Source organism: Canis lupus, chromosome 11, assembly GCF_003254725.2.
Source record: "Canis lupus dingo isolate Sandy chromosome 11, ASM325472v2, whole genome shotgun sequence".
Taxonomy (NCBI): Eukaryota; Metazoa; Chordata; class Mammalia; order Carnivora; family Canidae; genus Canis; species Canis lupus.
The window spans coordinates 67,971,290-67,984,310 of NC_064253.1; the positions used below are offsets into that span (position 1 = coordinate 67,971,290).

The window sequence follows — 13,021 nt, forward strand, 5'->3', positions numbered from 1 at the left end:
CAGAGCCCCCCTCCAAGAGGCTTCTCCAGGCTCCCCTGCTGCTGGGCTGCCCCGGGCTTCTGGGGCCCCTACCCACTGCCCTTTCTGAGCCCTACTCCTGCTCTGCTCTCCAACCTGGCTCCTCCTTCAAGCCCGTTTATAATGCCACCCGTTCCGGTTGGCTGTCTACACTGTCTTAGCATGCGGTGCTTCTCCTTCCTTCCACTCAGGATGCGTTGCCCTCCAGAAGGCAGGGGGTGAGTTTGTTCGGTCCACCGGTATATCCTTCATGCCTGACACAGGGTCACGTTTGGGGCTCCCCAAACCTTTGTTGCATGAATGAACAATTGGTCGAATGAACGAGCCGGACAGAAATTGTGCATTCCCACCGCACCTGTCTCAGGTACCCGTGGAGCGGAGTTTGATGTCAGGTGCCTGGCTGTGTCATGATGGACTGTGCTTTTGGCCAAGCCACACGTTTCCAAGTCCTACAGTCTCTGAGCCAACACAATGCTTTGGGGAAACTGAGGTCCAGAGAGGACCAGGGACTGTGCGGTGTCATGTAACAAGTCACCCTGCCTCCTGGCACGCTTCTTCCTCGCTGAGCCCGACTGGGGCTCTCTGTCCCGCTGACTGGCCCGGGTGGGCTGTGGGCTGTGGTGATGTTTGGCGAGCCTCGTGGAGTGCGAAGCAAGCAGGGTGAGTTCCGTGTTATAGCAAAGAGACGCTGGGGCCCGGGGGCACAGCTGAGGTCCCCAGGACCCCCGGGCAAGAACAGGACCCCCCCTCCCCCACACTCCCTGCCCAAAGCCCAAATAGCATCCCCGGCCGACGGGGAGACTGTCTGCAGCAACAGTGAGGTGATGTCTGGTTTCTCCTTGTGCATTGTAAGCAATGATTAATCTGGCTCCCAAACCAAAATATAGACCGAGTTCTATTATAAACACGGGTCCTGTGGAGACCCGCCTGCTGGGCAGCCAGAGGCCCCTTACAGACTCCGTGGTCCCCGGAGCTCCCCTGAAGCACCCGCGCTTGCCCTGGTACCGGCCGGGCACCGGGCACCCACGGGGAAATCACTGCCCGTGGGTCCACCTTGCGGTAAGTGCCTACCCCGTAATTGCCGGGGCCCAGGAGAAGATAATGATTTAGACTCTTCCAGGTCCTGGGGCCCTGTCATTTGAAGCTATTTGGCTGGCCCCAGCTTGGTAAACACTGTTAAGGTACTTCCAGGGGGCACAGGAGCCCCCCTGCGCCCCCCAGCCCGACCCCGTGCCTCGGCCGTGCTCCGTCTCTGCTGCTCTCAGCCAGCCGGGAGGGGTGGGTCGTTCGCAGCCACGTGCAAGGCCCTCAGGGACCACTGATTGGACCAGACCGAGGAATCGTGGCCTGTTGGACAAAGCACAGCCCGGCGGGTGGCGGGGGGAGGGTCTAGAGTCCAGGTCTGGGCTTGGCCATAATTTGCTCAGTAACCTTGGGCAAGTCCCTGCCCCCTGGTAAGCCTGTCCAATGACAAAGGTGGGCGGATTGATGGCTCAGGTCCCCTCCAACTCAGATACTCTAGGGTTCCGTGGCTGTCCCCTGCCCCAGGAAAGCTGCGGGGTGATCCACGTGCTCTGTCCTGGGGAGGAGGGACCATAAGGGGGTCGTTCCCTGTGTGGCCCTGTGGCTCTTGGATGTGGGCGTCGGGCCGCCGTGAGCATGTCTTATCCCGTGATGGGGTGGTTAGGACCTAGGGACTGGCGTCACACCTGGCGTTGCCCCTGGTAGGCCGGAGAGCCGCAGGAAAGGCTCCTCACCTGTCTGAGCCTCCGTTTCCTCGTGTGGCACACGTGCATGGTAACTCCTACCCGCTAGGGATGGTCGCAAGGACTTGATGAGCTGATGTATTTATTTAAGGCTCTAGGACCGGGCCGGGCAAAGGGCCGGCCACTGTCCCTATCCTATCACACATTTCCTTCTTCCTATGTCCTGAGTAAAGGGTTCACTTGAAACCTTCTGGGATCTCCCTGGCAACACTTCTCTGCTGAAGCATTGGTTTCCAGCAGATTTCTTCCTGGCTGCAGGCGAAGCCAAAGGCGCTGGTGATGCTCAGAGGCCCCCTGGTCCCCTTTCTTGGTTCTCTTGGGATTCTTCCCCCGTTATTGCCCTGGCTTTTGGCAGCAACCTGAGGCAGGCTGAGAATGACAGTGAGGCTCAGAGAGGGCAGTTGCCCTGAGTGGAGGGAGCCACACGGTCTGAGCTCAAGGCTCGACTCCACTCTTCGTGGGAAAGGCTTGGCTGGTTTTTCCTCATATGCAAGTTCCAAGTGGAGAGAGGATGATAAGGACGATTACGCGAGTCATATCACGACACGTCCCTGCTCAAAATCCTCCTGTGGGTTCCCTCCATTCTAATGCCTTATGTGCTCTGGCTTCTGGCTTCTGGCTTTCTCTTAACTCATTCCACCCCAGTCACGTAGGCAAACCTGCCTGGCTGCCCAGCGGGCACCACCCCTCCCAGTAGGCCTCTCTGCGTCCTCTGAGTCTGCTCACTTTTCTTCATCATGCTCATCACTACCGCACATTTGCAATTTAAAAAAAATTTTAAATTACGGCAAAACCCCCACAACATAAAATCTACCACCTTAACTGTGTCTCCAGGTAGGGTTCAGCAGCGCTAAGGACATTCACGTCGTGGTGCAACCCGTCTCCAGAACTTCCCCTTCTTGCAAAACTAAAACGTGACACTCATGAAAACAATTCCCTATTTATCCCAACCCCCGGACGTTATCTTTTATATTTATTTGTTTTTATATCTCCTTCATTAGGCTGTGAACTCCACTGAGGCTAAAGGGTGTTGTCTCCTCCTTCATCCCAGGTCTAGAGTGATGCTGGCACATACAAGTTCAGCAAGTGTTTGTTGAATGAATGAGTGAATGAATGAAATACGAAGCTCACAGTGGTAACAGCCTGCAGGTCTTTACAGGCCTCTGAATTCAATGCTGGGGACTGTGCTAGGTGCTTTACACACATTATATCATGTGATCCATGGGCCAGTCCGTGTATTTCCATTTACAAACGGGGAAACCAAGGCTCAGCGAGGCGACATCAGTGGCCTCAGATCATGCAGCCGTCCAGTAGCGAAGCAGGATAGTCCCAGATCTCAGCCACTCGGCATGCTAGCCGCCGGCTGTGGCCTACGCTTCAGTTTGCTCCCTGGGGAAGAGAACGTGCACCCCAGGTGGAAGAAGCTCACGGGCCACGTTGCATCAGTCCCACGGGCCCCGCGTGTGAGATGTGATCGTATCGCTGAGCAGTGCTGAGGTATGAGTAGGTGCAGAAGGAATGCTTGTAAACTCCCCAAACCTCTTGGATCAAACCGACGATGCTGTTTATAATTAAGAGTCCTGCTTCCCGGGGGTCTGGGGTGGGGGTGGGGGGGTTGCTGAGTGCGTGTGCCTGTGTGTGTTTGCTTACACGCATGAACTGTACGTGCCTGGGATGTCGGCAAAGCCTCTCCTTGTGGCCTCGGGCGTCCGAAGGACCCGGGGTGGGTGCGAGCACGCTGCTTCTTAGCGATGGCACTGGGGCCAGTTCTCTGAGACTCAGTTTTCTCCTCTGTGAAAATGCAGATGATAACCCCTGCCTCCCCGCTGCACCTCGTCTGGCTGGTGTGAGGGCTAGAGGGGGCCACGTGGGTGGAGTCTCAGGTAAACCGCAGTGCGGGGAGGGGGTGTGCAGGCATCGTCTCATTTATCACGCTCTGGGGGAGCCGTACAACTTTGGAGTTCTCAGCGGCGGTGAGGGACAGTGTGAGCCAAGCCCTGGGCTCTCTGTGCGAGGGGCTCTAACGGAGATCTGTGTGGCTGCCCTGGCTGAGATGCAAGGCCCCTGCCCGGTCTTATTTCACAGCTGCCGTCAGGGGATGGAAGCTTGAAGTCTGGGGTTTCCCTTTGGAGAGCCCCTACATCTTAGGAAATGGCTCTGCTGGGTGGCCCCAGGGCCACGTGTAAGCACACGCTCGTTTGATTCTCTTGACCTAGAGACCTGGTAGTTGGGCCACGCGGACCGAGGGTCGAGGTTGGTGCTGGCTTGTAGCCAGAGTCCTTCACAATCAGGCATTTGGGTGGCCTCGTCTTCCCCAGAAGGGAGCTGGGACCAGTGGGAGGAAGGGAGGCCGCTATTTCGGTGAATGTATTTGGTCGGTATGTGTGAGATCTTTCCTGATAGGGGGTTTATGAGAAGGGGCAGGTCTTGACACAGATCCCAGCACCCCATGGTGGTTGAGCGTATCCCAGACCCGAAGGTCCTAATTGGCCCACCCATCCATCGAGAACTCGCTCTACCCCGGCTTCGGACGGGCTCACCCCCGTCTGGATTTGGGAGGGATGGATACAGACACAGGGGCTGTATCCCAGTTCCACTCACACGCCCTGCCGGAGGAGTGAACCAGCCTCGAGGGCCGTCGGTGGCAGAGGAAACCACAGCAGGCTGCCGACCCTGACGGGCCTAGGTCCGATCAGCGAGTGGTCACTGAACACACACTACACCCCTGCCGTCCACACAGCGTGCAGTGCTGCAAAGGCAGGTGCGGCGGCCGGGCCTGGGCCATCCGACCCGCAAGCCCAGAGGCCTTCCTGATTCAATCCCCCCCACCCCACAGGGACACAAGGGCTATCCTGGACCAGCGGGGCACCCCGGAGAACAGGTGAGGGCCGCAGCCTCAGCCCTGCCCTGCTTGCTCCCACCCCCCACTCCACCCCTGTCTGCCCCTGGCCTCCTCCCTGGGCCCCATGCCATGAGTGAGCCCCAGAGCCAGGCGGCTCTGCCTCCCATCCTGCTGGGGCCCCAGAGCCGACCCCACCTCTCCCCCAGCCGCATCTGCCTGAAAGAGCTGGAGTCCACGCCGGCCTGGCGTTGGCATGAGCCACCCGACTCCGGCGAGAGCCATGAATAGCTGGCCTGTTCCGGGCGATGTTAGGGGATATTATACATGCCGCCACGGGGATTGCAGGAATTCGGGCTGTACTGGCCCAAGTCAAATAGCAGCCCCTGCCAGCGTGGGAGAGCCAGCCAGGCTCCTCAGAGCTTTCTCAGTCCTGGGCTGCCAGCACAGGGGGTTTTGTCCTTCTGAGCTGGTCTGACCGGTTTCACAGAGGGGTGGGCTGGGGCCCAGCAGGCCCGTGCCTTCCCCTTCCTCCCCATCCAGCTCACATTCCTGCCCTTCTCTTTGTCCATTGTGAGTAAGCCCCCGTCTCCCACCGCCCCCCAGCCCCAGAGCTGGGCCAGGTCTCTCCTTTCCTTATGTTTCTCTTCATTCCTTTGCAGGGGCAGCCGGGACCTGAGGGCAGCCCAGGGGCCAAAGGTTACCCTGGCAGGCAGGTGCAGTATATGGCTTCTGGAAGCTCGGTGGCCATGACGATGTGGAGATGGCCACGGGTGCCCCCCCACCCCCACCCCAGGCAGAGGGAGGCGGCAGGCAGGGGGCTGAGGAGCCGCCCCCATGGGGGGGGGTGCCTGAAGACAGGGCTTTTCAGGGGGCTGGACCAGGGATCCCTCTCTTTGAAGGTAGTAGGGCACGGGGTGCTCAGAGCAGAAGAAAGGGATTCTGGTGCTGTGGGGTTGGGGCTTCCGGGGCTCCTCCCACTCAGTCTCCCCCACCCCCATCCACTCCCCCGGGACTCTGGGGCAGAGTGGGGTCCTCAGTGTGAAGACTACAGGCCCAACCCCACTCCCTTTCTACAGGGTAGGGGGCAGCTGAGGCCCCGAGGAGGCAGGACTTGCCCTGGGTTGTTGGCAGCAGGGAGAACGTTTCCCTATGTCCTTGCCCCTCTGTCTTTTATGTTTCAGGGGCTACCTGGACCGGTAGGAGACCCTGGCCCCAAAGGCAGCCGGGTAAGTGGGTCTTGGCAAGTGCCACACAGGTGGGGCCCTGGGTGGTCATTACCTGTCCCCCCTGATGGGAGGTCAGAGGTGCAGGGTCTGTACACAGCGTCTGGCAGGGGGGCTGGTGCCTCTGCCCTCCCCCCTGAGTGCTCTCCGGAGAGCCAAGGGGCAGCAGGGTGGACAGGTGATGGGGGATCCTTGAGCCAGGTAAGTCGGCTTGGTGCCCGTGGCGCAGCTGCCACGGTCAGACGTTTGCCTGCCTTGTCCCCCAGCACATCCCAAGAGCTAGGGGACCTAAGTCAGGGCTACTTTGTCTGCTGTTAGAATCCTGCTCCCCTTCCAACTGAGGTCTGGGGGACCCCACTTTTGACAGAACAGCAGTGACTGATGGGTGATGCTGCTCAGACCTGGAGACTGATGGAGCATCTGTTCTCCCTCCCCTGGGACAAACCCCAAGTAGCCAGCAGCCTCAGTTTGCCCACCTTTACGATGGGAGTGAGGTCCATACCTACCTCTAGCATGGTTATGGGGATACCAGGAATTTGGAAGCAAATACTGCTGAAGAGGGGCTATCAGGTGGGGGCTCCCAAGTGGGTTGTGGAGAAGATTCTGGGTGCATGGAATGGGGGTAGATGGAGTTTGAAAGTCTAAGAGATAATGTGGTGTGGTCTACACACAAGGCAACTGGGTTCATGGTGGGGACCTGACAGTCCCGGTTCACTCTACACGCCTAACGTGGAGCTGGGATGGGGACCCAGGTGTCCTGTGGCCCGGCCTTGCTGCCTCTCCAAGAACGCTCAGCAAGTGGGTCACAGCCCTCGGGCAGGCTGGGTCAGGTGTGACGTGTCCTCCACTCCTGAGCCAAAGCTATTTATGACCACAGTCTGGGCCTTAATCCCTGGAGCTGACATGTGGCTGTTAGAGCATCTGGGCGGTGGGCAGGGAGGTGGGTGGGCAGGTTCCTCAGGACGCGATGATGTCAGTGATGATGATGATGAGTGATGTCATGCAGGGGCCGAGGAGGCTCCTGTCCTGGGAGGCTGGGCCTCCCTACTTTTATCCAGCTGTTCCCAGCGAGCTGTGGCCCCAGAGGCATGCTGATGGCATCTGGGGTGGCTTGCTGTTTGCCATGCTGATGGCATCTTGAGACCACATGCGGGGAGAGAGCTGGTCTGGCCCCAGCACCCCCCTCTCTGGGTCCCAGGGCCCTGAGCAGCCTGGATGAGCTGGGAGCACTCGAGCTGCCCTCCCTCCCCTGCCACCACCAGCCTCATATTTATGAATGAGATAAAATGCAAGCTATGGAATCAGGGCAACCGGCTTTGAGAGCTGCCGTGCCCTTAACCAGCTGTGGGATGGTGGGCAAGTTGCCGGACCTCTCTGAGCCCATTTTCTCATCTGTGAATCTGGGATAGAAGCCCTGGTTGGCAGGACCAATAAAAGTCCCTCGTTACGGTGATGGATGTTCATCACTGGAGGGTGAGGAGGTTCAATGACGTCTTGACCTACTAGGGGAGGAGAGATGGTTGTGAGCCTGTGTTGGTTGCTTGTTTGTCGGGGGACAGTGTAGCCGAGTGGTTAGGAGGCCCGCCTGGGAGTCCGTTGACTCGAACTTAAATACCAGTTCTATCGTGCTCTAGCCGTGTGACCCTGGGCAAGTCACTTCACTTCTGGGCCTAAATGTTCTCCCCTTTCCAGGGGGCCGACTGATTATAACCTGCTTCTGGGGATGCAGCAAGGACCCAATGGATGCTTTCGTGCCCCCCGAAGCCCCGAGAACGTAGTTTGTGAGCGTTATTATTAAATCATTCCACAAAGATCTAGAGAGCACAGATAGTGATAGGAGCTCTGGGTCCCTGCCCCCGAGAAGTCCCCAGGCTAATGAGGGCGTGAAGCGTGGACACAGATAATGGAAGATAAAACATGGAAGAAAGTGGTAAATCCTATTAACTGAGGAGTAAACACGGTGCGTGGGTGGAGGGACGAGCCGGGAGGAGAGAGCTCGAGCTGGGCTTGGGAGGGGTGGCCCTGCCGTCGCTGCGGGGGGAAGGGCCAGCCCGGTGGAGGCACAGTGCGGAGGCAGGACACCGGGCACATCCTGGGGCCTCGGACTCCCGGCTGGCTGCCCCCGGGCTGCTTGTGTCGCATCATCTCCGAGCCTCGGTTTCCCTGTCTGTGCAGCGGGGCAGCTGACAGCCAGTCGGCAGCGACGCTGGGGGCTCGGCCGCAGTGGCCTCCGCGTGCCGCCGGGACCTCTGCTCAGGCCCCTGCGGGTGGAGGGAGCCCCAATTCCGGGACCCCCCCGGCAGGCTCCCTCGGGGCGGGCGGAGCCGGGCGCGCTCTAGCATCTAACCCAGCCGAGAGCTTCCTTTCTGCAGGTCCGGGAGCCCCGGCGCGGGGCGGGCCTCCCCCCGAGAGCGCCCGCGCCCTTCCCTGGCGTGAGGGTATGTGCCTTTGGACTACATCGTGGAAGCCAGCACCATGCAGTCCATGGGCATATACACTTGCCTCAAGGCCTGTGTCGTCGAGGAGTCGCCGGAGCCGCCGCTGCCACCAGCAGGAAGAGGAGCCTGGGCGTGGGAGGGCAGTGGGGCGCGGGCGGCGGGGCCGGGCCAGCCACACCCCACCCCTCGGTCCCTCTGACCCCCTACCTGCTCTTTCCTAGGGCTACATTGGACTCCCGGGGCTCTTCGGCCTGCCAGGGTCCGATGGAGAGCGAGTGAGTAGGCCTCGTTTGTTTACCTCCCGCCCGCCTACCCACCCCGGTCTTCTGGGAGGAGTCCTGGACTCCCTCCTGGAGGAAGTGCCCTCGAGTTGCATAGGAGCCTGCCAAGGGGTCGAGTCAAGGCAGTCAGGTCCCTTCCAATGTAAGGGAGAGTGGGGACAAAGTCGGGGAGGTACGGTGACTGGCACGTGTGACAGTCTACGCCGTCAGAGCTCAGAGCGCGAGGCAGGAATGGTAGGAGACGAGCTTGGGGAGTGCGGGGGGCTCCTGGGCGAGGTTATGTGGGCGTCGGGCCCAGGGTCAGGAGGGGGACGTGATTCTGAGGCATGGACAGCTTCTGAAGGGCTTTCAGCGAATGAGACGTGGGCCTGCTTCTTACTGTGGATCAAGTGTCCGCTCGCTGCAGCCCGAGGGCCTGATCCCGGCAGCCGTCTGTGTGTATGCAGTGGTGCCGAGTACAGGCGTGCTCGTTCGGTTACCTGCCGTCTGCAGCGCCTCGTACTCCTGCAGCCTTGGCAGGGACCGCATGGCCCACGGGCCTTTCTGCCCTGTCCCCTCCCAGCCTGAGCCCATAGTTGGGAACTCACTCGTCACCTCATAACAAGCTGGGTAGAGAGGACCTCGGGAGAGCGGCGGGAGCACCTGCTGAATACCGGGGACACCGGGTGCTTTCCTAGGCATTTGCCCAGCTCAGGTGCCCACAGAGCCCAGCCCCGTAGAGTGCAAGGATTGTCCGTCCGACGTGCACAGAGCTGCCACCTACTATGTGTGGCCCAGGCGCCAGGCCCTCTGTGACTTCCTCTCGTGGGTGGCTCCGGGGCTGGTTTGGGGCAGCACTGGTTGTCCCCTGTGGAATCGTGTCCTGACCTCTTCCCTGTCTCTCCCCTACAGGGCCTGCCTGGTGTTCCTGGCAAGAGGGGCAAGATGGGTAGGCCGGTAAAGATTTTCCGTGTCTATTATGCAGACTCTATGGGTGACTCTGACTTCCTGTTGGCCGCACCGCCCTGTCCACCTGCAGCCCGGGCATTCTCTGCTTCTGTCTGCTTGGCCATGGCTCTGCTCTGAGTGTGTGGGCCAGCACGAGGGGCTGTCTGGGCCGCGTGTCCTGCTGCCGCCTGGCTGTGGCTGGGGCCTGTCGTGCTCTGGGCCCCTCCAGGACGGTTCCTCTATGTGTGTGTGGTGCGTGTGTGCAGCAGTTGCTCCACAGTGTGGTCCTGCATCTGGGGGGCTTCTGTTGTCTGGGTCAGTAGTGTCTGGGGCCCTGCTTGGACTGGGGGGGATCATGGCTAGACCCGTGTCTGGGCTCCTATCTCGGAAAACCCTCAGTCTCCATATTGTCTTGGGGTGGCTTCACGTCACTTGTGGGTCTTGGGGTGGCGTCACGTCACTTGCGGGTGGCCGTGCACATACAGGGCCAGAGGGCGATGGGGCATGTGAGCAGGCCCACAGCAGGTGCGATCCCAGGGTCGTGACCCCAGAGTCTCGGCGTTGCCCATGACTCTCCAGTGCGCAGGAATCGTCTTCCTCCTGCTTGGCAGGAAGAGAAAGCCAAGGCACAGAGAGGTTGAGTAACCTGCCCACGGTTTCACAATCAACAAGGGAGCCAGGATTCTAACAACCCCATTCGCCTCCAGGGCCTCTGATCTCAGTGGTGGACCAAGTCGGCTTCTCGGATTCCCTGGCTGGCACTAATGTTGTACAAGCAGATGCCCTAGAATCCTCACCCGGTGGGCAAGACGTGAATTCCAATGATCTCATTACTCACAAGGGGAGGCTGAGGCTCCCCTTGGAGTGGTATGTCTGGCGTCCTTGCTGCCAGCCGAGGGAGACCCCAGACTATAACTGAGGCAGACTTCTCTCCAGCCCGACCTCTGTTGGTGGCCGAAGGCCCCGTGTGGCTGCCCACAGGGTCATCCCTATGCTTGGAAGCATCGTCACCTTGGGGTCTGAACTTCCCTCTGCTGGTGGTGGATGGAGAAGGGACGGTGAGGGAGGTTGGAGCTTGAGAGGTGGCTAGAAGGTGGCCAGGAGTGCCCCATGGTGCCCAGAAAGGGGCTTGTCTGTGATTCTGGGGTTGACACGCAGTCCACGGGCATCTTACCTGTTGTAGTGTGTATGGATCCGGGCCCCGTGGGGCCAAGTGTGCTATACAAAGAAGAGCAAGATCCAGGTCCTGGACTCAAGGACCAGAGGGGCACCTCGTCCTCAGACCAGACCTTCCTGTGGCCGACAGCCCCTCTGCGCCTGGAGGCCTACTAACACCTGACACCTGGATCTGGGCAAGGAGTAGCACCTAGTGCTTCAGGGCAAGGACCTGGCATCTGTGAGGGTTGGGCTGGCATCCGGATCTGCTCCTCAAGCCAGGTCACCTTGGGCAAGGAGGTCCATCCATCCATCCATCCATCCATCCATCCATCCAGTAAATACTGAGTGTATACCGTGGACCAGGCACTATGCTTAGTGCTGAGCCGTGAACAAGACAAGTTCCCATTTCCATGGACAGAGAGACAGACAATGATTGGACAAGGGAATGAGCAATGAATGAGTGAATGTCAGAGGGTGCTGAGCGTTAACATGGAGTAGGGTAGGGAGACCGTGAGTGCTTGGGGTGTAGACTGTTAGGTGAATTGATCCAGGAATCCTCTTGAATTCTTTTTTTAAAAAGATTTTATTTATTTATTCATGAGAGACAGAGAGAGAGAGGCAGAGACACAGGCAGAGGGAGAAGCAGGCTCCATGCAGGGAGCCCGATGCGGGACTCGATCCCGGGACTCCAGGATCAGGCCCTGGGCCGAAGCGCTAAACCGCTGAGCCACCCAGGGATCCCCTCCTCTTGAATTCTTGAGAAACCTGAATGAGGTGGGAATGGGAGCCTTTGGCTCCCAGGGGAAGAGCTTTCAGGTTGAGGGAATAATAGGGGCAAAGGCCCTGGGGGCATGGTTGGCTCAAAGCCTCTGAATTGCAAGTTTCCCCTGTGAAAAACGGGGATAATATCTTCTAGCTCTTGAGGTCATTGTGCCTGTCGCGCAGTGAGTGCTTGGGCACAGTAGCAGCCACCATTCCTGTGTGGAGCTCCCGGGTGGCTGAGGCTGTCTGTGCTGTGTCACTTTGAGCCAATGGCTTCACCTCTCTGGAGCTGTCTTCCCAAAGGTTAAGTTGCTGAGTAGGGGCCATCAGCTTGCTTGGATGAGGTCAGCTGGGCCCTGTCGCCTCACCCAGCTCTGCCTGCAGAGCCACCCGTGAGGGGTTTGCTGAGCCTCTGTCCCGGGAGGCTGCCAGGGCACCAGGCGTTGCCGCTGCTCTGCAGAGGGGGCAGTGCGGCTGGGGGTGAATGACGTGGCCGAGGCCCGGAGGCTCCTGAGGGTCATTGCTGGGTTGGAGCGCAGCAGCCAGAGCTCTGGCCTCTTGCCCCAGAGCATCGCTAGCGAGTGATTGGATTCTGGAGCCTTCTGGAGCCTCCTGAGTGTGGAGCAGGGAAGGGCCTGGAAACCCGGGCGTGTCGTGGCTGCCTCTCCGCCCTGCCGCCGCGAGGACTGCCGACGGGCCCAGGGCCCAGCTCTCCTCTTCCACCTCCCGCTTTTCCTGCGTCCAGTGACCTTCTCATCCCATCCGCCCTCCTTGCCACACACTCGTCTGCTCCCTGGAGCTGAAGGCCACCCAAGGTGCTCGCCTGGGAAGGCAGCACCGGGTCGGAGGTGCTCGGGGCCGTTTTGCCACCTGGTGTGGGATGAGACCAGGCCTTCGGTTTTCACTCAACAAAAATTTACGGGGCACCTTCCGTGTGCCGGGTGCTGGGGACAGCACTTGTGGCCAAAACATATCCCCCAAAGCAACATTCACTGAGGCCCTTTGGCCTGTGTGGCATCCGGACTGCCTATGCTTCTCCCCCGAACCCCATTTTCCGCAGGTGAGGTCGACGGCACCTGTTTCCCAGACCTGGAACCCGAGCTCAGACGCCCTCGGGGGGTCTCACCAGACTCCAACCCCCTTTCTGCCTCCTTGCTCCTTGTCATTAACTTCTGAGATCCTGCCCTGCCCTTCCTGATGGGGGTGTTCCCTGGCACCGGGGCTTCAGGCATGGGGGCGAGGAAACCCCCTTCTGCGGCAAAACAGCGCTGTGGCCGCACAGTCCCCCCCGAGGGCCCCCACAGTTCCCTTGCCCCTGGTCCAGCTGCCATGGCCGGCCAAAGAGCAGGAGGGTCTGCACTGGATATGCATTTTTTTTTAAGATTTTATTTATTTATTTATTTGAAAGAGAGAGAGAGCGCACACTGGCAAGTGAGAGCAGGAGCAGGGGGACGGGAAGGGGCAGAGGAAGAAGCAGCGGGGACGCTGAGCAGGGGCTCGATCCCAGGACCCCGGGATCACGACCTGAGCTGAAAGCAGCCGCTTCACTGCCGGAGCCCCCCAGGTGCCCCCGGCCTTGGATGTGATTCAGGAGTGTGTGGACTGG

At 59.7% G+C, this 13,021-nt stretch overlaps 1 protein-coding gene across 5 annotated transcripts in view; it reads left to right on the forward strand.

The window, feature by feature from the left end:
• The window catches only part of COL27A1 (collagen type XXVII alpha 1 chain), a 135,058-nt gene that overhangs the window by 40,359 nt on the left and 81,678 nt on the right, over positions 1-13,021 (forward strand). For all 5 annotated transcript variants that reach the window (XR_007414150.1, XM_025431951.3, XM_049116396.1 and 2 more), the window contains 5 exons: positions 4,621-4,665; positions 5,286-5,339; positions 5,808-5,852; positions 8,509-8,562; positions 9,460-9,504. Coding sequence is in view for 4 of the 5 variants with exons in the window: in XM_025431951.3 (XP_025287736.1) it covers positions 4,621-4,665; positions 5,286-5,339; positions 5,808-5,852; positions 8,509-8,562; positions 9,460-9,504 (243 nt within the window). In the remaining variant the exon portion in view is untranslated. The remainder of the gene's footprint in view (positions 1-4,620; positions 4,666-5,285; positions 5,340-5,807; positions 5,853-8,508; positions 8,563-9,459; positions 9,505-13,021) is intronic.